Source organism: Alternaria atra (genome assembly GCF_907166805.1).
Source record: "Alternaria atra isolate CS162 genome assembly, contig: 23, whole genome shotgun sequence".
Classification (NCBI taxonomy): Eukaryota; Fungi; Ascomycota; class Dothideomycetes; order Pleosporales; family Pleosporaceae; genus Alternaria; species Alternaria atra.
The window spans coordinates 843,256-864,931 of NW_025091321.1; the positions used below are offsets into that span (position 1 = coordinate 843,256).

General features: G+C 51.5%; 9 protein-coding genes across 9 annotated transcripts; 2 read left to right on the plus strand and 7 right to left on the minus strand.

The window, feature by feature from the left end:
- Positions 1–133: 133 nt before the first annotated feature.
- ALTATR162_LOCUS3863 (uncharacterized protein) lies at positions 134–1,989 on the minus strand (the record flags this gene model as incomplete). The annotated part of the gene is made up of 2 exons (XM_043311471.1): positions 134–816; positions 882–1,989. The coding sequence occupies 2 exons, from the start codon at positions 1,987–1,989 to the stop codon at positions 134–136; spliced, it is 1,791 nt and encodes a 596-aa protein (XP_043167406.1).
- Positions 1,990–4,681: 2,692 nt separating this feature from the next.
- On the plus strand, positions 4,682–5,638 carry ALTATR162_LOCUS3864 (uncharacterized protein; the record flags this gene model as incomplete). Its single annotated transcript, XM_043311472.1, has 1 exon — positions 4,682–5,638. The coding sequence occupies one exon, from the start codon at positions 4,682–4,684 to the stop codon at positions 5,636–5,638; it is 957 nt and encodes a 318-aa protein (XP_043167407.1).
- A 198-nt stretch (positions 5,639–5,836) lies between these two features.
- On the minus strand, positions 5,837–6,669 carry ALTATR162_LOCUS3865 (uncharacterized protein; the record flags this gene model as incomplete). Its single annotated transcript, XM_043311473.1, has 2 exons — positions 5,837–6,311; positions 6,401–6,669. 2 exons carry the CDS (start codon positions 6,667–6,669, stop codon positions 5,837–5,839), a joined length of 744 nt encoding a protein of 247 aa, XP_043167408.1.
- Positions 6,670–7,401: 732 nt separating this feature from the next.
- ALTATR162_LOCUS3866 (uncharacterized protein) lies at positions 7,402–9,747 on the minus strand (the record flags this gene model as incomplete). Its single annotated transcript, XM_043311474.1, has 3 exons — positions 7,402–7,552; positions 8,498–9,366; positions 9,433–9,747. 3 exons carry the CDS (start codon positions 9,745–9,747, stop codon positions 7,402–7,404), a joined length of 1,335 nt encoding a protein of 444 aa, XP_043167409.1.
- Positions 9,748–10,956: 1,209 nt separating this feature from the next.
- Positions 10,957–12,367, minus strand: ALTATR162_LOCUS3867 (uncharacterized protein; the record flags this gene model as incomplete). The annotated part of the gene is made up of 3 exons (XM_043311475.1): positions 10,957–11,308; positions 11,363–11,960; positions 12,010–12,367. The coding sequence occupies 3 exons, from the start codon at positions 12,365–12,367 to the stop codon at positions 10,957–10,959; spliced, it is 1,308 nt and encodes a 435-aa protein (XP_043167410.1).
- Positions 12,368–13,359: 992 nt separating this feature from the next.
- Positions 13,360–14,167, minus strand: ALTATR162_LOCUS3868 (uncharacterized protein; the record flags this gene model as incomplete). The annotated part of the gene is made up of 2 exons (XM_043311476.1): positions 13,360–14,081; positions 14,137–14,167. The coding sequence occupies 2 exons, from the start codon at positions 14,165–14,167 to the stop codon at positions 13,360–13,362; spliced, it is 753 nt and encodes a 250-aa protein (XP_043167411.1).
- A 941-nt stretch (positions 14,168–15,108) lies between these two features.
- ALTATR162_LOCUS3869 (uncharacterized protein) lies at positions 15,109–15,939 on the plus strand (the record flags this gene model as incomplete). The annotated part of the gene is made up of 1 exon (XM_043311477.1): positions 15,109–15,939. The coding sequence occupies one exon, from the start codon at positions 15,109–15,111 to the stop codon at positions 15,937–15,939; it is 831 nt and encodes a 276-aa protein (XP_043167412.1).
- Positions 15,940–16,155: 216 nt separating this feature from the next.
- On the minus strand, positions 16,156–18,382 carry ALTATR162_LOCUS3870 (uncharacterized protein; the record flags this gene model as incomplete). The annotated part of the gene is made up of 4 exons (XM_043311478.1): positions 16,156–16,308; positions 16,573–16,868; positions 16,923–17,493; positions 17,546–18,382. 4 exons carry the CDS (start codon positions 18,380–18,382, stop codon positions 16,156–16,158), a joined length of 1,857 nt encoding a protein of 618 aa, XP_043167413.1.
- A 708-nt stretch (positions 18,383–19,090) lies between these two features.
- On the minus strand, positions 19,091–20,550 carry ALTATR162_LOCUS3871 (uncharacterized protein; the record flags this gene model as incomplete). Its single annotated transcript, XM_043311479.1, has 2 exons — positions 19,091–20,232; positions 20,442–20,550. The coding sequence occupies 2 exons, from the start codon at positions 20,548–20,550 to the stop codon at positions 19,091–19,093; spliced, it is 1,251 nt and encodes a 416-aa protein (XP_043167414.1).
- Positions 20,551–21,676: the final 1,126 nt, after the last annotated feature.

Below are 21,676 nucleotides of genomic sequence, written 5' to 3' on the forward strand. Positions count from 1 at the left end.
ACAACGGAATTAAGAAAGATCTGCGAAAGTGAACGGAAAATTCGAAAATTCGCTTACATTGCACTACTACAGTCTCCCAGCAGAGCGAATCAGCTGTTAAGAAATACAAAGCTCGATAACGGCAAAAGAGCGACTAACTGTGTGCACGTGAGTTGATACCCATTGCTTCGTCGCTTGGTGCACCCGTCATCTTGTTATGCTCAGTGACCGACTCCCGATGCAACCTCGTTCTTTTGATACCAAAAGAGATTAGAAGACCCATGGTGCCTACTATCGAGTAGAGAATCCACATCCCTCTCAGCGCAATCATGAAAACATGGCGGACTACATCCCTTTGAATCCCAGTCACCGCAGTAATAGCGAAGCCTTGAGATACAGCTTCGCCCTCAGTGAGCCCAAGAGCGATGTCTTCCGCGATGCCGCTGTCAATGAATTGTCGGAAGTGTGGCGCCATGAGGAGTTGGAATACTACTTGGCCAATGACAACACCAATAGCACCCGAGATGGTGCGTACAAAGCCAAAAGCTGCAGTACCGGTCGCGATGTCGGATTCTTCGATGTTTGTTTGCAGGGCGATAAGCGGTGCACTAAAGTTAGGGCCAAAACCTATGCCAATAACGATCAGCGATGTAATGATCGTTCCAAGATTCGGAGAAGTGCCTAGCGAGATGAGGAGGCCGACACCGAGTGTCATAACAAGGAGCCCCGCTTGAAGCACTTCGAGGAAACGACCAGTCTTCTCTATGATATGACCCGACGTGAATGAAACTATCGCCAACGGTATCGCGATAGCGAGCATGTACACTCCTGTGATACCTAAGATGTTGGTGTGTGAAGTCAGTATATGCTTCACATGCAGTTCGTACAGGGACGTTACTGACTAGGGCTGCGACCAAGGACGATCTGGAAGTAAAGAGGTAGGAAGCAAGCTACCGAAGTAAAGACTAGGGTGTCGCATGCGCAGACAGCTAGCGCGCTTAGGTTGCTGACGTCTTTGAAGATGCGTAATGGCATGATGGGGCTTCTGCCACAATGATTCACCCACCATTGCGAGAAAGGAAAGGCGATGTACGCGATCGACCCAAACACCAAGCACGTAATGACCACCGGATCCGCATACGAGCTGACGCCACCTATTTGGAGACCAACAAGCAGCAGTATAGTAGCCGTAATGATCGTAACAGTACCGAGCCAATCCATGGCTGCTAGTCCCGCCATCAGAGGTATTCGTGGATTGTGAAGATGCAGCGTGAAGTATAGAATGACGATCGCTAGCGAGATGATTGGTATGTTGATGTAAAAGCACCACGTCCAATGAAGATGTTGTGCGAAGATGCCACCGAGTACTGGGCCAAGCGCGGATGCGAGAGCCCAGACAGCGCCAACGGTACCCATGTAAAAGGATCGATCCCGGATAGTGAACAAGTCACTGACGCATACATGGACTAGAACCACGACGCCACCACCACCCAGGCCTTGGACCACTCGACCAGAGATGAGCATGGGAGCATTCACACTGACGGCGCATAAAATACTCCCGCCAAGGAATATGGCATTGGCTGCTAGGATGACCGGCTTCCTACCGAAGATGTCTGAAAGCTTGCCCCAGAGAGGGACTGAGGAAGCATTCGCAAGAAGGTAGGAAGACCCAGTCCAGACATATAAGGAGTCAGGGATATGAAAAGACTGGGAAATTGTGGGTAGAGCTGTTTGCATGAGCACAGTGTCGAGTGCTACTAGGAAGATGGAAAGACTCAGTGCGATAAAAGCCGCTAATACATAGGGTGGAGGCTTGATCGGCTCTTTTGATGCTGTTCTGTCTCGTGTGATGCTCTTTGACCGTGAGTACAGGAATAGCATGGTCGTATCGTAGCTGCTTACGAGGTTGCGCTCTGACGAAGAGGCGATATCGTTTGCATTCGATATGCTTGGTGAGTCTAACTCATGAGCCGTGGCAATCATCGCACTTTCTTTTGGTTTGAAGGCCATAATAATAGATGTATATGCGATAATATGGGAAAATTATGGTAGAAGATGAACGAGGCAGTTGTTGCGCGATGATCAGCTGCAAGCAGCCCTGAACAACCCTGACGAAACGTGTGGGACCTCCAAACAAGATTTTGACGACTTATACTAGGTCTGCATTGCGACGATATCTATGCGACCATCAATAGAGTGGTCTTCCGCGGGATCAGTTGCAATACTAGGCCTACCTAGGCGTGCGGATAAACGGGTTGCATCCTTGATTTTGCATGTGTCTTGGGCCTTGATACATGGATACATGGTGCAAGCTCATGTGGTACTTGCAGGATGTCCTTGGCTAAACCATGCTCCTTGTGCGTAGGCCATTTGAGCGCCTTTGAGAGACCCTGACACTTTTAGGTAACCCTTAAACCCGTAACTTGAGTTTGTGTAGGGCAAGAAGTACATTCCGACCATGTATCCTTTGTTTCTCAGCTGCAGGTTTGACACTGCCTGGGTCGCGTCAAGCTCCGATCATGTTTTCTAACCTTCGGCGTCCGAAAGCCGCATTCTCATTTCTGATGACTTGATACCAGGATACTATAGCATTTAGTTAGACCCTTACAACACCACAGAGGTGATTGTGTGATAGTACTAGCAGTGTGATGCACTGCATCTCGCAAGCAAAATTGCAGACCAGTAACGCAAGTATTGAGTGGACGTTCTACCGGCATGAGCTTTCAGGCGCTAAAAACTGCGCCCTAACCGAATACATCGGAACCAGCCTGATAAGACAGGATCGACTTTTGTACGCTACAGTGATTGGCTGGCGGAGAAACGGAATGGGCTCGGCCTTACCAGTAATTTTCGGATATGTTTTATGAAGCAATCCTTCCTGTAAAGACCTGGTGTGAACGGAATGCGATCCATTGGGAAGCAGAGCGAGTCCAGGAGACCCCCTCTTGGATAGTAATCTTCATTTAGTGTCCACCGGATTGCGCATAACACGAGACGTGTATGTATTCATGTTCACGTGTTTGCGGCTCCCGAATGAGCCTCATGCGTGAAAGATACCGTAGAACATGCTGGCGCTTAAGCATAAACCCATATTGACCCAGCAAGCCGGTACGACCCTGGTAGGATACGAACGGTAACGCATGGGATGGGTTTGTTCAATAAGCGTTCCAATTCCGCCTCAAGTGCTCTAATCTACCTCAAGCTAGGAGGGAACTGCAACCAGCTTTGGGCGCAGCTTGATTCTATAGGATCGGTTGTGATCTGCAGCTAGGTGCTAAAACAGGCCCAGCCAGAGGTGAGAATACCAGGGAGACAGTAGTCTTAATCGTGGGTTTGATGGAATCGTACTAGTTTACCTAGAATACCATGAAGGTGAACGCAATACATAACTAGGATAGGCGAGGATCGAAGAAACGTGACGGGAAGAGTACCTACGTGACGTGTAGTCGTCGTACCGCTGTAGAGACGGCCGCTGCCGGTCTGCGAACCAGATATTGTATCCCAAGACATGTGAGTTGTCCATATTCTGACTGTCTGGTTTGCAGATATGTTGTTGGTGCAGAGGCACCTTCTTCGCTGGATGTCGTGCAGGGTGGATACAGTTCGGGAAGAACACGGGGTTTAACCGCTCGTGCAGCGTTACGGAAACCGGAGAGATAGCGCCGGTACCACAATGATCTGGTAAAGGAGATACTGAGAGCAAGCCTTCGAGAGACATCACCAGCACACCCTTAGCCGTGCTCTGGGATGTACGTCGTCTAGCCCATCTTGGCTCCGTCAAGAAATTTCATCGAAGCAAAACCCCTCACATCGCTCCGCAAGGAAATCCAGATGGAGCAGTCATTGGTTTGATGATACCAGCATTAGAAAGGTCGAAGTTGAGCGTTGGAGAATGCCGCGAAGCTATAGCAATCAGGGAAATAAACGATGCTGAAGTCGGACAGCACCGACCCGAACCCGCAATAGCTAGCGCCACCAAACCCCTCGGCAGGAACCATCACCAAATGTCGAGCACCTACTACCGCTTGTACGACCCACCAGCAACGCCTCGAAACTGCGCGTCGAACATCATGCCGTCAAACGTAGCGAAGTCAGTAACGTCGGGTTTCTCCAGGTCGTCGGCGCGACAACTGCCGTCGGCTGGCATTCGATTCCGCTACTGTCGGACAGAGACTCGTTTTCACGGTGGACCTGCAATTCGTTTCATTCCAACAAACTCTGTACTCATTTGGATTGTATAGACGGACCCCAAATCATATCACTCAGCAGCCGGTCCGAACAAGCTCATTGCTGCGTTAAGGGTTGTATTGCTTACCTGACTTCACGATTACTACGTCTTGGTAGATGCAGCGGCCGACACCGCGCATGGCCACTATACCGCATGCGTTGATCACAATCACGTGCTGCTTACCAACACCATGCGACTAGTATACGGCAACCTATCATTGCGTAGAGAGCTTGGTGAGTAATGCTATGAATCACTGCCGCATATCACCAGTACGCGGCGGCCGATGCATGAGGAAATTCATGGAAGTCGAAGGGTAGCCAGTCGCGCACTATGGTTACAAAGTATAGTACGATTCCATGACATTATATGGACGGCGCTATATAAGAACGGATGAACAGAGTTGGGTAGCAGATCATCGAGCTGGATTTGAACTCATCTAGCAGAAAGAACAATTCATAAGAAGCAGATTCAACCATGTCAAACCACATCGAGAACGTTCTCATCCTCGGAGCATCTGGCTCAGTTGGTGCACCCATCCTTGATGCACTCCTCGCCGAATCCTCCTTCCACGTCACCATTGTCAGCCGCGCAACCTCATCTGCCTCGTTCCCCTCCCACATTCCAGTCATCAAGATCTCGGACGCCTTCACGACAGAAGAGCTTACCGCAGCCTTCAAGGGCCAAGATGCAGTCGTAGTCGCTCTCTCCACTGGCCCTGCTACCTCGGGCGGGAAAGATGGTCTAGTGTTCCGACTGATCGATGCTGCGCTCGCAGCAGGCGTGAAACGCTTCATCCCTAGCGAGTTCGGCACGAATAACCTCGACCCCCGGGCTCGCGCATTCGCCCCTACCTACGATCGCAAGGGCGAGATGCTAGAATACCTGATAAAGACATGCAAGAACAGCCAGGGTAAGATGACGTGGAGCAGCATCTCTTGCGGGAGTTGGCTAGACTGGGCGCTCGATCCTTCAAAGTCTGGCAACTTTCTTGGCATCGATGTGAAAGGCAAGAAGGCGATAGTGTACGATTCTGGAACAAATCGCTTCGCCATCACGAGCAGCAAGAATACTGGACTGGCAGTTGCGAAGGCTCTGCTTAACCCAGCCATGACGGCGAATAAGCAGATATTCCTATCTGACCTGTCGGCTAGCACAAGGCAGATCGTGAGTGCACTGGAAACAGAGATGAAGGTTAAATTTCTCGTTGAAGAGAAGCAGAGTGGTCCGGAGATCAAGAAGCTTCGACAGCAATTGGACGCTGGAGATCTGAACGCCACGTATCCTTTGCTAGCTATCAGTTTTTGTGCTGATGTGCATATTGGGTGTTACTTTGAAGCTGAACAAGAAGTCTGGAACACCAAGCTGGGTCTGCCCAAGGTGACATTAGAAGAGATGGTTCGCGACGCTGTAGATCTTTCAGCTCGTTCTTAGAAAACAGGACGTGAGAGGAAACTTGAACAGTCGTGGCAAAGCTCTCGCCTTCGGGTATCTGCTCAGCGCGGCCCCTGAACGAGTTGAGCTAGTCATGCGAAAGTAACTGAAAGACATGAAATTTGAGTTCGTTTTAATGTAACAAGGTTGTCCCATGTCTCTCTTCAGCTGCTTCCCGTTTCGCTCCTATCCGATTCCCTAGATCGTCTTGACAGGCCCACCGGGCGGTGTATACCCTCTCTGTCCCGCCTGGACCTGCCAGAGCTGCACAAGCACACCCTCCTTATCATCTGGATCATACGCACCAGGTAGCCCAACACCTGCTGGCAAGGCCTTCGATCCACTTCCGCCTACGCTGATCTGGACACAGGCAGGATAAAACTGCGCCCCCATCCTCGTGCCCGCAACATGCAATCCCAGAATTTCATGTCTCAGCAGATACTCGCCTGACTTCAACCCAACGGGTATCGTAACAGTCCAGCTTGCGCCTTGCTTTGCCAAGAAATCCGAGCCCCAAGGAGGAGACTTGGTGGTGTCGTAACCCATTTGGTCGAATTTGACCCAGGGTGTTCCTGTATCGCCTTTGAAGGTCGAGCAGTTTGTGCCGCAGGAGGCGAGGTAGTTCATTACGGGCCCGGAGTGGGAGGATCCCCATTGGTCCCATTGAAGTTTGCTTGCTGGACGTCAGTATTGACATTGTGATGTTAATGGCTGACGTTAGGAAGGAAATCAAGAAGGGGCGAAATAACAAGGAAAGCATACACTTTGTCACCCGGCATCACAGGTACCACCCCCTTGGCAGGAAGGTTACCACCCACATTGCAAGTTATGTCTTTCGAAGTAAAGTCAGGGACCGGTCCATTGTCCTTGATGCGGCGAGCGTAGCGGACGGGTTCAGGAGTCACATAGTCGTCTTGGCCTACTTGCCAGGCTAGGTAGTTGGCGCCGCCGTTTACGGAGATGGATTTTAGGTAGCCGTGAGCGGATGCGGTGGTGAGGAGGCCGAGCAGGGTGAGGGCGGAGGTGAACATGGTGAAGTCGGTGAATTCTAGGCTGTCTGATTGCTCTGGCTCTGAATTTCCTGCTCCAGACAATGGTTTATATAACCTCAACACTACTTTCTATTTCCACCCAATGCAGAAGTGTGTGTGTTGTGCGAGAATGCTCGACCCGGATTGCGTAAATTGCACTGATGCTTGTTTTTAGATCGTATGCAGCCTCTTGGTGGATTATTCCATATTCATTCTAGAAGACGTGAGCGTGACTCGAGATAGATTAGATGGATATTGCTGCAAGGCGGAGTGTGGCTTCCGCATCCAAATTAGGCGGCGAGGCGGAACGTCGAACGACGTTCACATAGCATCACCAACGCGCCAAAGAGGGGCGAAAAGAAAAACAGTACAATCATAAACGTACAAAAGGGTTCAAGTATTGAGAGAAGATATACGACCTTTCGTGGTGTTGATCGTGACCGGAGCTATCGAAAAGATGACACCTACATTATATGCATGGACAGTATACGTCTCCAGATAGACTCATGTATCGTCCTGACCCCACAAATCCCCACCATACACCGTCTCGAGCTTTCGAAGCTAGTATCTAACACAGGACGTAGCAGCGAGTCATACCATCAGTGGAGGACTCATCACCGTCAGTGTTGACCCACTCCGTACGATTGCATGTTGCAACGTCCCAGTCCTTTTGTCATCATCCAATATCTCATCGCCGACAGTGACGCCAGAGTAACCGAAGACGAGCCACTCCTAGTGGCCACTAGGGGTCATGTTGATCCACTTGATGCTGAAGCAGTCCGTAGATGAGAATAGGTCTTGGATCTTACGAGCTTCGCCGGGTGGCTTGCCGTTGATCGGGTGTACGGTGGCAAGGCCGCGGAGCAGCTCGCCGTCGTCCCACCTGCGTGATGTTAACATGATCTTACTCCTAAACTGGAAACCGTAATATAGAAAGAGATCTTGCCGTCACATAATCGTGTTTAGGGTGGGTTACGTATGTAAGACTTTCGAATGCTTTGTTCTTGCCGTACTATAGACTGACCCAAACGGTAGATTCGCGGTCTTTCACTGATTGACGTTTCTTCTCAACAATACCGAGGAAAAATCACGTGCCATGAGAAGGTGAGTATTATTGGACAACGTCGGAGATTAGGTTGGCAATATCGGGAGATGCAGTTGGCAGCACAGCAGCGCCAGAAATGTTGCAGAGACTCAGCAGAAGCACCAGAGCGGTATTGAGGAGCTTCATAGTGAATGCTGCGTCCAGTCTTCGCTGCACGTGCGCTGTTGATTGAAGTCGCTGTGGGTTGAAAATGGCTTCAGGCTGTAGAATTTTGCAGAAAGGTGCAGCAGGAAGTATAAATGCGTAAGGCACGACTGGCTATGACGTGCTAAGAGAAGATACAAATGCAAAGAGCACCCCAGGGTGCATCAACGACGCAGACTTTTGGTACAAAATAACCGAAATAAATTCGATGCAACAAAAACTCGCTATCGTTCAATTAATAATACCAGATCGTAGCCCATTCGCTCCAAACGCCGATATTATGCGTAACACAAGCGGCTGGCTCTGGCAGAGCTGTTCATCATCATGAGAGAGGACATCCGTAGTCGACGATATATACATGAAGAGCGTCAAGCAGCGAGCAATGGTCGTCGTACATTTCGTGCTTCCTCGTCGAGCTCCTCTTCCGTCGGCGGTGTCAAGCGAATGCTTCGGAGCCAGCCGTACCACCGTCAGACATGTTTGAAGATGACCGGGCTTTTCGGCGGGGTATCCACACTGACTGAGTCTATTCTCTTCCTTGGTGTGCCGCTGGGCGAGCCCACATTGTCGTACTCGTACCAAACGCCCTTGACGCGTCTGTTCAGCTTGCGTGGTGGCGGGCTGATGCGAGTTGCGAGAGCATTGAATGAACTGGTGGAAAGTGACTGGTTGCTTGCTGTATCTGAAATAACATTTGAAGTAAACTGGGTAACGGAATCGCCGAGGTTCTCGATGGTGCGCATCATGCCCTGACACGTTTGTGAAAGCTCAATCTGGTTCTTGGACAGAGTCTGGAGTTGTGTTACAGTGGTCTTGAGGATGTCTTTGGTCTGCTCCTGGGATTTCCGCGTTTGTTCTTGAGATTTCCGAGTCTGTTCTTGCGCTAGCCTGCTCTGCTCGTGCGACTGGAATGATGTGTTGGACAGAGCGATGTAGTGTGACGCATTCTGATCGACAAGCGCCTGTAGCTTGATCTGGGATTCCGAGATGGCCTTGATCTGGATGCTGTTCGATTCGTTGATCTCTTGCATTGCTTGCAAGCCTGTCGACTGCGCAACTGACAGTGCGTGAACCTGCTCTGCATTGCTCTCTACTACGTGTGCTAGCCTAGTCAAGCTCTCTGCCAAGCTGTCAATAGCCGATGTGCTCGCCTTCTCTTCGACTGGCTGTGAGGGCGCAACAGCGGGGATACCATTGGCGTGCTGCAGAGGCAGGACTATGGGTGGGCATGTCGGGCTATCCTGGGATGTGTAGAACCATTTGTTACGGAGGTCGAAGAACTTTGGATCGTCCATTATGAGCTCCATGTCTTCGCTCCTAACAACGAAATATTGCGGGCTTGGCCGCAACGACGATGTGTAGTCATGCTGGACAAGGCTCCACCATTGTGAGCAGACGGCGGCCGAGGCGAAGGTAAGAATGTACGGAGGAGACGCAGGATAGTCGCTCTACAGCAGAAGTCAGTATGCCGTTGTTGCCCGATAATGGCACAAAGTGCAATTGGCATCGCTCACCCTCAGCGCATAGGCATAGAACAGATTGCCGCCTTCTTCCATCTCGACACTCTTGTCCAGGGCTGGTCGGCTCTGGCTTCGTTTGCGCGGCGAAAGTGATCCGGTTGCTGGTGGGGTGTCCGTGTTCATCATCAGTCCAGCGGCGAGCGAGATGCTGGGCTTCTTGCGCATATTCTGGGGCTTTCGTTCTGGTGACGTCTGCCTTCGACTGTGTATGCGCTTCTCCAGGTTCGAGCTGGACGACTCAAAGACGGCCTGCGACATGGAGGATTCCATGAGCGCGGCGAAATCAGGCATGCTCTGCGGTCGTGACATATCTAGATGGGACGGTGTATCAGGCTCAGAACAGTGGTGGCAGCAGAAGGTATCGTCGAAGTTATTGGCCAAGTGACACCTGAACGACATAAAGAGACATGGGCGGCACGATTGGTATCTTGAACGTCCAAGAACAAATAAAATCGCGAGTGACCGGGGAGGGGTTGGTGAGCTATGGTAGTGTACGAGGTTTGCGGCCGGCCATCATCCTTGTCGATGACCTCACAGTACCACGGCTTTGCTGGGATACGCGTGCGCCTATGGGTTCTCTACCAGCGGCAGACGGGAAGTCTAGATGTCAGTGGAGGTCAATTGTATCATCGAACACTAGCTCACCCTGCTCACAGGAAAAGCATTACAGCGAACGAGGGGTCGCAGCCTGCTTAACACGAAGCGACGCGCATGCTGTTGCTACCCATAAAACGGTACCTGTCTCATTAGCGAATGCAGGGGGTCGCGCATCAGGATAACGACTTCAGGGGGGGAAAAGGAACGTCTTCCGCCTGCAAATAGGTGGGTTTTGGCCCCATGGCGCCTGGAACGAGATAACCGGTGCGATAGGCGCGGGATGAATAGCGGCGCGGAGCTGCGAGCGAAGTTTGGCGCGGCAGTTGGTAGCGAGCATGACGTCGTGCACGTGCGGACTAGAACACATGGCGTCCTTGGAAAGACGTTATGCGCACGATTGTAATTATGCATTGACAGCATATGTCTCTTGCCCATGTCCGAAGCATTGTGGACATTCGTGAAAAAAGCGCATACAACATGCTGGGGCTTCTCGAAGTGTCCCGTAATGTGATTGGCTGCTATAAAAAGGTCTGTCAATATCTCTTTTCTGAAAACAAACTACATCAGCCTCCTAGTCTTGACCACCTCTTCGAGCATATGCCCCGAGATCAGTGGTCATGTTTGGTGGAGAAGAGACTAGGATCTATTCAATCGAAGTATTGATTCGTACTAGATCTTATTCAAAGCGTGACGAGCAGGACGCATCGCCAACCTATACTTCCCGACCATTATCATGTATGACACCTTGTAAATGTTACCAATCCCGAGCAAGTCAACCAACAATCCGGTCCAGATATCGGTTTAGCTGCCAAAGAAAATTTGCATGCGTTGCTCTCCGATTCAAAGCCACAAGTTCGAGAGATTGTCAACGTCATACCAGACAGCTCAAAGAAAAGTCGACAGCTCTGGATGACTAGCTAGTTAGGCATCCTGCTCAACACCAACCTTGACCTCGAAGTACTCCATGGCACCAAAACCGCGCTCGGCGAGCCAATCAATAGGCATCTTGGGGACGGCAGACTCAAACTTGGTCATCCATGGCTCAGCAGCATCCTGCTTGAAGATGATGTGAAGGTAGGGCTTGGTTACAGCAGACAAAGGAGGCTGGGCTCCAACAACCGCCATGGTGGAAACGGCGGCAGCGCCATGCGAAGCTGGCTTCCGGTGGATGCGGACCGAGGCAAGAGACCCGCTGCGAAGGATGGAGCGCCAGAGGTTATTCATGCCTGAGCAAGAGCGATTTTTGAGAACGCGACGGCCGAAGAGGCGGTAGCTGCAAGATGGTCAGTGGACGTGTTATATCAATGCTGAATGCAGGAGGACTCACAGATCCTTGGCTTCACCATCAGTCTCAGGAACGTAGTTGGCCTTGAGATAGCGCCCGAACCCAGCTTCGATCTTGAGGCTGTTGGCCCAGATGTCAAGAAGGGGAAAGACCTCGATTCCGTCTACAGCGCGCTCCAGATCGTTGACTTTGTCACTTACGGCGATCGTAAGGTTCCCAACGAACGGCGCATCGTTCTGGCGTGTTCCAGGGGGTTCAAGCTGGGAGACAACGTCAGTGGCGGTGGGGTAAAACGTCTGCAGGTAGTCTACGATCTCGGCGAGGTCCATGCCGATCTCTTGTGTCGCCATGTAAATCGGGCGGTACTCAATCCTGACCTGCTGGCAAACTTGGGTAAGACCCCAAAAAGGGCGATTGGTCTCGCGAAGTTCGGTCTTGACTTTGGACTTAGCTGAACGACCAGACTTGTTGCAGGCACTCAATATCTCTTCATCTTGCACTTGTCCTGCGAGGTCGGATGCCAGAGTACGCCCGCGATCTAGACGAGTCCGTGGACGCAAAGAGGCAATGCGCGGACGGTATACCAAAAGAGCCTGTTTGGGACGACCGTGGGTATGCATATAGACCTCGTTTCTGAGTTCTACTAGTAGTCAGCTTGTCTCACAGTCAATCGGAAACAAGACACTTACCACCAGGGAGATCCATGAATCGGAAAGGCCTCTGGCCACTGGTACCAACCTTCTCAATGAAACCAGCATCCACAAGCTTCGCCATGGTGTTATCTGATCTCTTCTTAACCTGCTTCTTGACGCCGGCACCTGTTTGTGCGTTTTCCTTGCCCTTGTTCTTGCGGTTGCGGGATGGCAAATCCCGTTTGGATGTAGTACCCATGGTGAGCGCCTCGAAGCCAGGGACGGGAACTCCAGGGGAGGGAGGGATAGTCGCATGGTCCGATCCCATCATAACGTTGGAGGTACCGCTGAAGGCATTCTGACGTTGACTGGATGTATAAAGGGTAGGTACGACAGGGGGATGACCGGATTTCATAGTGGAAGAGCGAGAAGGGGGTGGGGTGCTTGGGCGAGTGGGACTAGTCCTATTAGTGGAGCTTAACTTACTATAACCAAGAGATTTCATGCGAGAAAGCTCGGAGATTATGCGTGCGATGAGGTAGAACTTACGCCATTGCTTCCTTTCTCTCTGATCTGTTTCTCGTGCTTAATGAAGCTGCAAAAGCACAATGATATTAATAATCGATTTTGGACTTGCAGAGTGTTGCAGTAATGGATCGTAGAGATTGGAAAAGATTATATCCTTCCAGTAGGTAAAGGTGAGCGAGGACGGCGCCAACGAGGATATTGTAACGGTGACCGGTGATATTGTCCAAATCGAAGGTCACCTCAAGACCAGGCTCAAGGTAAGAGAGTAGGGGCGCTTGGTATCTGTCGTTGCAATGGTGCTTGGGGCTGGCATGATTGGCTGTAGATTGGAGAGTCGCGGAGAGGTCTAATCGTTAATCGCTATACAATAGCTGATGGCCGTGGAACAAGTCGCGTGGCATAGTCGCGTGTTCACGGGCGGAACTTTCCCATTGTACCCGCAGCTTTGTAAGTGTCGACCACAGCCATTGCGACCGACCACCAATCAAGGGAATGTCCAAAATCAATAGGAAGGAGAGTTCTGCGCTTTGGTCAACGCGAATTTTATTCAATACGTATTCAAGAACAATGACCGTTCTGCCACCGGGCTTGCAAAGTGTCACATATGCGCTCGAACCCAAGACCTGCTGCTGTCAAATGATGAGAAATACATCCTTCTTGAGGTGCACTCCGACGAAGGAGCGTGCATTTGCTGAGTTGTAGCTCCGACTGCTGACGCAGAAGCGCAGCCTGGAGACACCTGAAATGTTTTGCGGTATGCAAGTGATAGGATCTTATGCCTCAGAATTTCAAGGTCGGGACTCGGAAGAGAGATATGTAGGGTAAGAGGGAAAGAAGTGGTATCCTTCTGGCTGCGACCAGTCGACTTTCACCATACCCTCAATAGTGTCCAATAGCGCTTCCACCTTCGCAGTGTTTGACCACGAGGTACTCTCTAAAACCAGGAGTAAATCCCCAAGACTCCCACATGCGGTCGAAGAACTCCGCCATCTTTTCCTTGTCCTCGCCAGTACGAAACTCGATGATACCCTGGGGAGTATGACCAGACGCGAAAGACACGTGGAGGCCGTGAAAAGGCAAGGCCCAGAAGTATAGTCTGAGAGCAGTGATCTCGCCGTTTGCTACCTTGCTCTTCCAAGCGGCGTTGCCATTGTCCAGCAATTCGTTCAACGCTGCGACACAACCTTCCAAATACTCATTTTGGTAGATGCTACCGACAGCGTCAAATGATGGGTTGTTGTCGCGCTGATCTATATGCGCTTCGAACCTGCACCCGAAGGCAGGGTGTGCGATTTTGGCCTTCATGAGAGGTAAGAGATCCTGTGACTTCGTAGCCCAGTTTCGCTCCGAGATGCAGATGTGTTTGAAAGGATGAGCGCGGTCTTTATCTGTCACCAGGAAGGTGTTGAGAAAGTCGGTGATGTCACTACAGCACACTGTGACTCGACTCACGCTGCGCTGTATCGGTCGGTATTCGCTTCGTACTTGTCGGGAGACGCTCGTGAGCCCCGTAAAGATTCCAGATACTCCATCGGCCTTGCGAACTCGCACTTGTCTTTCGTCGTGAACGACGAGAAAATGATAGACACGGTTGCGCAGTTCTGCCTTTGTCAGTTGATACACCAAAGTCGGCGTAATTGCCACCTTTGCGCTTACCGGCTGCGAGCTCAAGGAATGGAAACACCATTTTGTGACTGTACGGTCTGATAACGAGCGCGACGCCGAGAGGGTTCGGCGGGAAGTTGTTACTCGTCTCAATTCGTCAGGCTACCTATGTGTAGCACGTGCAAGAGATAAGTTGGAAATTGGAGGTCTTGAAAACCTTGAGCTCTCCGTTTGCAGAAGAGCCGTAATATCCCAAACACCGAAACCCACCTCAATGATATACATGATGACCTACGTTGAGACCCTAATGGAAAAGTAACAGTGTACACCATTGGTGCATATTTCTTATCAACTGGTACAGTATGGAAAAATACGCTTCATCATATCTCTTGCAAGCTCATTAAATTTGGTTCTTACCATTAGAGACCGTGATATTCTTAAATAGTCGGAGGTATACAGTTGGTAACGGACGACACATGATGCACCTTCGGTATCGTGGCTGGCGGATGCAAATAATTGGTCGCAGCTGTAGCGTCGACTCTACTGAACATACCTGATGGGATACAAGTGTTGAGGAGGAGTCTTATAGGGGGCGGATAGATCATTATCACAATTTCCTGCCGTGAAGGAACAAGGCAGTCGTCAGCGGACACCCAACGTTGGATACAGCGCGGATTCAGAGGGAAGGTAAGCCGGCCAAAACGGGCACCAACCAAATACGGGAATCATCCCGCCGACTCCGGACGACAGTCTTCCAGATTGCCCCGCAACACCACCCCGTGACGCAATACCATCCAATGTGTCCCTTGGCGGGGTAAAAGATGCTCCGCACAAACTTTCGGAGTATGAGCCTCACTCGGCAAACCTGCCGTGGCTTAATCTCACGTGTCTAGATACATAAGCCCTTGACCTCCGACTCCGACTTCTTAGATATACAATTGTACTACCACTTCCCTTAATTCAAAGTTCTCATACCAATATCTCGTGCTTCTGCAGCAAATCTTTCCCGTCGAAACCGCAAAGATGTCAATGTCAATTGAAGAATGCCAGGCGCCTCGCGCCGGGTTTCCCAAGCCCGTCCCCAACACGCCCACAAACGTCATGCAGCAATTCAGCATGGCAGGGAAAACAATCGTCGTAACCGGAGCCGCTGAAGGAATCGGCGGCGCTGTAGCCGACGCCATGGCCGAAGCAGGCGGCAACGTAGCCCTCTGGTACAACTCCAACAGCGCAGCCATCACACGCGCAGAAACCCTCGCAAAAGAGCACAACGTAAAAACAAAAGCTTACAGCGTAAACCAAATCGACGCCGCCGCCGTGCAAAAAGCCGTTCAGCAGGTCGTCGAGGATTTCGGCCGTATCGATGTTTTCGTCGCCAACGCTGGTACGGGAGACAGCAAACCACTGCTTGACCAGACACTAGAAAGCTACCACAACCTCATGAAGGTCAACGTCGACGGCCCTGTTTTCTGCGCAAAATACGCAGGAGAAGTGTTCAAGAAGCAAGGATTCGGCAACCTAATCCTTACAAGTTCGATATCAGCGCATATCGTCAATGTGCCTGTTGACCAACCAATCTACAACGGTACAAAGGCTTTCGTATCACATTTGGGCAAGTCGCTGGCGAGGGAATGGAGGGAGTTTGCTAGGGTTAACATTGTGAGCCCGGGTTTCTTTGACACAAAGATGGGTGCTGGACCACAAGTCATCAACGAGGGACTGAGGATGATTCCGTTGGGACGACAGGGAAATGTCAAGGAGATTAAGGGTTTGTTCTTGTACTTGGGTAGTGACGCATCGAGCTACATGACTGGTAGCGATTGTATTATTGATGGTGGATATGTACTGCCATAAGAGCAGGTGATGGACGGAAAAGAATTGAATTGATACCAACAACCGCCCTTTATGCGAGACGGAAAGATATAAAAGACTTGTACTTCAGCAAACTCATGTATAGCCGTGCAGTGTCCTACTGAGAATTCTGATATGAAGAAGAAAAGAAGAATCTATGATTAAAAAGGTATGTGTTCGCTAAATGCAGATGAAAAGCCTCAAACACCTGTCAAGCCACTACTGGTCTTTACTCCTCTCTCTGTCCAAGCTCTCCCTCTCTGTCGTTTCCCCGCTCCCGGCCTCAACGCCTCCACTGCCTTTACTCTCCTCATCCCTCCTCTTGTCTTGCGCAATGTCTGGTGCAGGGGCAAAGGTGCTCCGGCCTCTGATCTTCTTACCATATAGATAGAAGACCACAGGCATCGGCACGAGTACAGCCGCCACACAACCAAGCAGCGTGCTGGCCCATTGGATACCCATGCCGTTGAACATGAATGTTGCGAACAGTGGGAAGACGCCACCAAAGATGGAGCGCATGAAGGTGTTTGCTGCGATGGCGGAGGCGGCAAACATGAGGTAGGCGTCGACGATGTAGTTGAGAAGTGAGAGGAAAATAGAGAAGATTCCGAAGCCGGTCAAGAGACCACTTAGGACAGGGACGATCCAATGGATTTGGCCGGTGTAGCCAGTCCAACCGAACCAGAAGAGACCGCCTGCGAAGAGCACACCACCGACCATGCTGATGGGCAGTCGCCACTCTGGGACAGGAATGTTGTTGTTGGCTTCGAGCTTTCGCACATATCGTGGGTTGTCGAGTACGATGATGATGAAAGCAATGACTTCGCCAGCAACCATGCCGAAGTAAGCAAGTCCGCCAATACCGGCACTCCAGCCATAGACTCCTTGGAAGACAAGTGCATACGCGGTAAGGAAGAGATAGAGTAAACCGTCTGGTATTGTTAGCCCAGGTTCTTGGAACAAATCAACAAAGAGATCAAACTTACAAATGAAGCTCATGTAGATAGTGATGAGTAACACAATAGGCTCAGTAAAGAGGATGCGCATGGGTCTGCTGACGTTCTTAACGATCAACTCCTTGAAGTCGACCTCGATTTCTTCCTGCTTCGCGTGTATGCCCCAGTTCTTGGTTCGTCTCCTCAACTCGCTCGCCTTGTTGATCAGCACCACAGGTGGGTACGTCTCTTCCATGAAGAAGAAGAGCAACGCAAATGATACGAAGCCCATGAAACTGCTAATGTATTCGGTCCACCGCCATCCTAAGTCACTCTGCGTGATGAAGCCTCCAATGAAGGGTGCTAGTAGAGGTCCCATGAAGACGGTCGCGGAGAAGACAGCGACAGCAAGACCACGAAGTCGATTATCAAACATGTCGGCAAAGACAGCGGCGACAATAGCGAGTGGAGAAGAGCCAAAGAGACCGGCGAAGAAGCGACATATGAGAATGGTCTGGAGATCTTTGCCTACGGCTACGGCAATACTGAAGATGGCAAAGCCGAATGCGGCGATGATGAGTGGAGGTTTTCGGCCGTATAACTCGGAGAAGGGCGCCCACATCTAAAATCTGTTAGCATATCCCACCCCGTTTCTGTGGTTGGTGTTGACTCACCAAAGGTCCAAAAGCATATCCGAAGACGAACAGACTGGTTCCTAGAGTACCCACAACATTGGCCACGCCGAATTGTTGTGACACTGCTCCGGTAGCAGCCGAGAATATACTGCTGCCCATGGTCGCTGTCAGGGCGTCGAAGGCTAGGATAGCACCAATACCAATCTTCTTCTTCATGGGCCAGTTCTGGGCATGTAGTGGGTCATCCTTGCCATCAAACTCGACGACATATTCTTCCCTATCCGGCAGTAGCGGAGGGAAAGGTTTCCCAGCTCCCATGTTTGGCAATGGCTTCTCAGTACGACGGCGAGTGAGCGTCCTCGACAGACGCGAATCGACTTGCGATGCACCGACTGTGCCCGCATGTTGGCTCCTGTGTGTCTCGATACGGCGGATGGCTTCGGGGTCGCGTTCGGTAGGGTGCAATGTCAGGTAGTTGCCGCTCGACGCTTGCGAATTGACGGTCGGTCGGCGGTCGCGTGGGGTTGAGCGAGCGGTGCGGATTTCTTCGAGGCGCGCGCTGTGTGTGGACGCGGAGCTTGCTGAGCTTGCCGTCGAAGCCGAAGATGTGCTGTGTCGTGAGAGAGGCGAGGCGACCTCCTCTTCTTTCTCTCTGATGGGCGATGCTACTGCTTCCTGAGGGAATGATCTCTCACTCGTGGTGCGCTCCCCTCGCTCGTGTGCCTCGATGTTTCGTAACCGCTCATCGGGCGTCTGATCGTGCAAATGTCGTTGGTGGTAGTCCTCGCGAAACTGGCCGTGCGGGTCCCAATTCGCGAAGCGCTCGGGGCTCGCATTCGCCTCATTGCGCAGGATGTCGTAGTCTTCCTTCTGCATGATGACCGCTTTCTCGGGGTTCTTCCTTTCTCAAACAACGTGACCAGCGCTTCGATGGCGCTTGAAAGCAATGGAAAATCCCAACGCTCGGCAGTCGGAACGAAGTTCGTGAATCTTCGAGCCTGACGTCGAGGCCGTTGTGGATCGCGTGGATCTAATGCGCGTCGGTGCGACTAGTCGTGACCGTGTTTTCGGGAGTTGAATGCGGATGCTGTCAACGGCGACGAACAAGCTTCAGGCGCCTCTGGGGAAACCGCCTCGCCATGTATTTGGCGTGCGTGGCCATGAGCCAAATATGTGCTGGCCTACCCATGTCCTCGTATCCGTCCCATGCGACATGGCGAGAATATCTGAGATATTGCCGACACCAGCGTCCTCTTACGGCGTTTGCGGCCTGAGTAAGCCACGCCTAGCCGGGCGTACCAAGGCGGTCAGTGCGGTTGGCAGTCTTGATTGGTCAGAGCCGCTGCTTAGAAAGAAGAGGCTTGCCGGCGGAGATAGAAGCTCGCCTACGTCATGGGCAGAATCTGCTGTGGCAGCCATCGTGCAGACCAACATCGTCACCGTGCATGCGTAGCGGCACAATGCAAGTGGGGCACCTTGTGGACTCTAATTGACAAGTCATCTCAATAGGGGGAAATACAAACAATTGATGCCCATTCTCCCACTTGAGCCCAGCAAGCTGCAATCTTACACATGATAGAACCTTCAAGCGTACTTCGAAACTACCTCCCTCTCAAACGTCTTGCCTAGATGCGCGTGTTGCAGCTCGCCAGCCGGCCAGAGCTGCGTTGCGAACATCCCACAAGTGCCACCTCTGCGATCAATCCACCATTTGAGATTTGGTGCACCGCCCCATCGCAACGTGCCAGCCTTCAATCCGCCATCAGCATCATCTTCCATTGCAACTAATCCACCCAGAGCTTGTGACCACTTTCGAGCGCCACGAGTACCTATCGGGGCGTCGCCAGGAATCATAATGGCAGCGTAGAGCGGCACAGACAAGGTCTGATCGAGCAACTCTTGCGCGGCGTCCGTGATACATGGCTTAAACAGGAGATCGATACTCTCCGTCTTCAGAAGTTTGCCATCATCCCGGAGAAGTGACTTTAACAGCCGGAGATAGTCTTCCGCAGTGCTGAACAAACCTCCGCCTCCGTATTCGTCTTGAGGATCCAGTGGCTGCACCAGCGGGGCGTCCGATGCCTCACCAGAGACGAGAGCTGCATCAGATCCAGGGCGAGTCGTCATTGGCATCAGCTCCTGCTCGATATTGTTATGCTTGACATAGAAGGAGGTCTTGTCCATCCCCAAGACGTCGAAGATGTGGCGGCGCATGTATGCTTCCAGTGTGCAATTGTTAGCCCTCGCAATCATCAAGCCCACAAGATCCAACCCGCCACCATATGCGAAGCCGGAGCCGGGCTCGAAGAGGAGAGGTGTCGTAAAGCACTGCGTGATGGGTACCCGCATGGATAACATTTCTTCTTTGCGATATTGTCTCCATCTCATCAAGTCAGGCGCGAGAAAATCGTAGCCGATTCCACTCGTGTGCGTCAGCAATCTTCTCAAAGTGATGCTTTCTTTTGCGTGTTGCAAGACGGGCTCATCGTCCGTCCAGCCAGTCAGAACCACGGGCTTCTTCCATTCAGGCAATAGACGATCGGTATCAGCAGGCTCGCCTAGGGAGAACAGACCGCGTTCAACGCACTGCAAGGCTGCGACAGCCGTAACTAGCTTCGTGCAGGAGGCAAGCCATACGGTAGTCTTGGTCGATACTGGCGGCGATGTGGGGTCCAGATGCAATGAGCCGTATGCAGCAAGAAAGTCTTCAGGGTCTGTTGTATCAACTGTGAATTACGTTAGCCGCGAACGGTGGGCCATGTAACAGAAACACAAATGACAGGCGAGGTTGCCGACGGTGCGAACGGCTGGAAGCAGCCGATGGCTAGGTCGCATTTTCCCAGTCCATCTCAACGTGCCGCTGTCAAACGCACGCTAAACTCAACGGCCCTGGAAGGTGTTTTGGCAAAAGCAAACATGCAAAACTAGACCATACCTTTTTGGAGGGCTCTTGCAGCACCGAGAGCCACACCTGGCAAAAGGCGTTCAGGGCCGGATGCAACTGCCGACGCAAAAGCGTCATCGAAAGAAGTTGAGGTTGACATCTTGACTGCACAGAGTATAGGTGGTGTGTAAAGTACTGGTTGTAAGTATCATCTCCAGAAACCGTTCCTTTATATCCGTGCATCTGAACCGAGTTCCTCACCCTTGATGCCTTCTGTGACTCACAGGAGGGCGTCTCCCCCCTCGAATATGCGAGAGAAGGGCGCCGTAGGAACGAGCACGATCGGGGTGGTTATCTTGAGGCTTCCATCGCTTGGATACTGATATTGCACCTTACCGTTTCGAGTACTAGCGCAAGGCTGGAGTCATCGAATCCCCCTGATTACACGCGGATATCGTGTTCATAAGGGCAACATCTCTTTCTTCAGCGCCCCTCATGCAGGTCTATTGTTGTACCTGTGTAGCCGCGGGAACAAATACTTCAGGAATTGCATCACCTATCGCTCAAATCATCCTACCCTACTCCGGTATGCAGGCCGCTGTTGCAGTTCTCGCGTCCGCTTTCTCGCTCCAGACTCCATACGCCCCCACTTTCCGGACCCGGTCCCACCACACGCCAAGCCTCGATGCACACGAGCCAGGGGTGCGAACGCTTCCTCGTCGTCTCACCGGTACCTGACAGCTCCAGATCTACCCGTCTTTACTTTTTTGCTTCAACTCTGTTACCTTCTCCTGCAAATTTGGGAGTCTATATGCTTGTCACCCGCTTGTGAACCTATCATTGCGCATGGGTGATGACGGCATGCTGCGCTCCCCGTCATCTCCGCATTTGACCTTTGGACCGGTTGATCTTGTTTTGGTTTAAAGTCGTAGTTCCACCTAGCCTTCCCAATTCGTAAGTGACTGCATACACTTGCCACCGTATGCAAACCTGTCACATCTAGGTCCTCGACACCACGTCAAACTGCGGACCCGTTTCGCCCACATAGCTACGGAATTTTCAAGTCCGATAACCGACACGATCACGTACGATGATATCGATCCAAAGGCGCCACTTCGGATAGATTCTTGACAGGGACCACCGTGGCGGGAGCGCCCGACTTCCGCACATTCATATTGGCTCAAAACCTGTTGGTTACGCTTGTTTTACGATCCGTATGCGAGGCAATCCAATTTCAGATTCGCGTTTCGTCAACGTCCTAATATGTTTTCGTCGTCAAGCAGGGA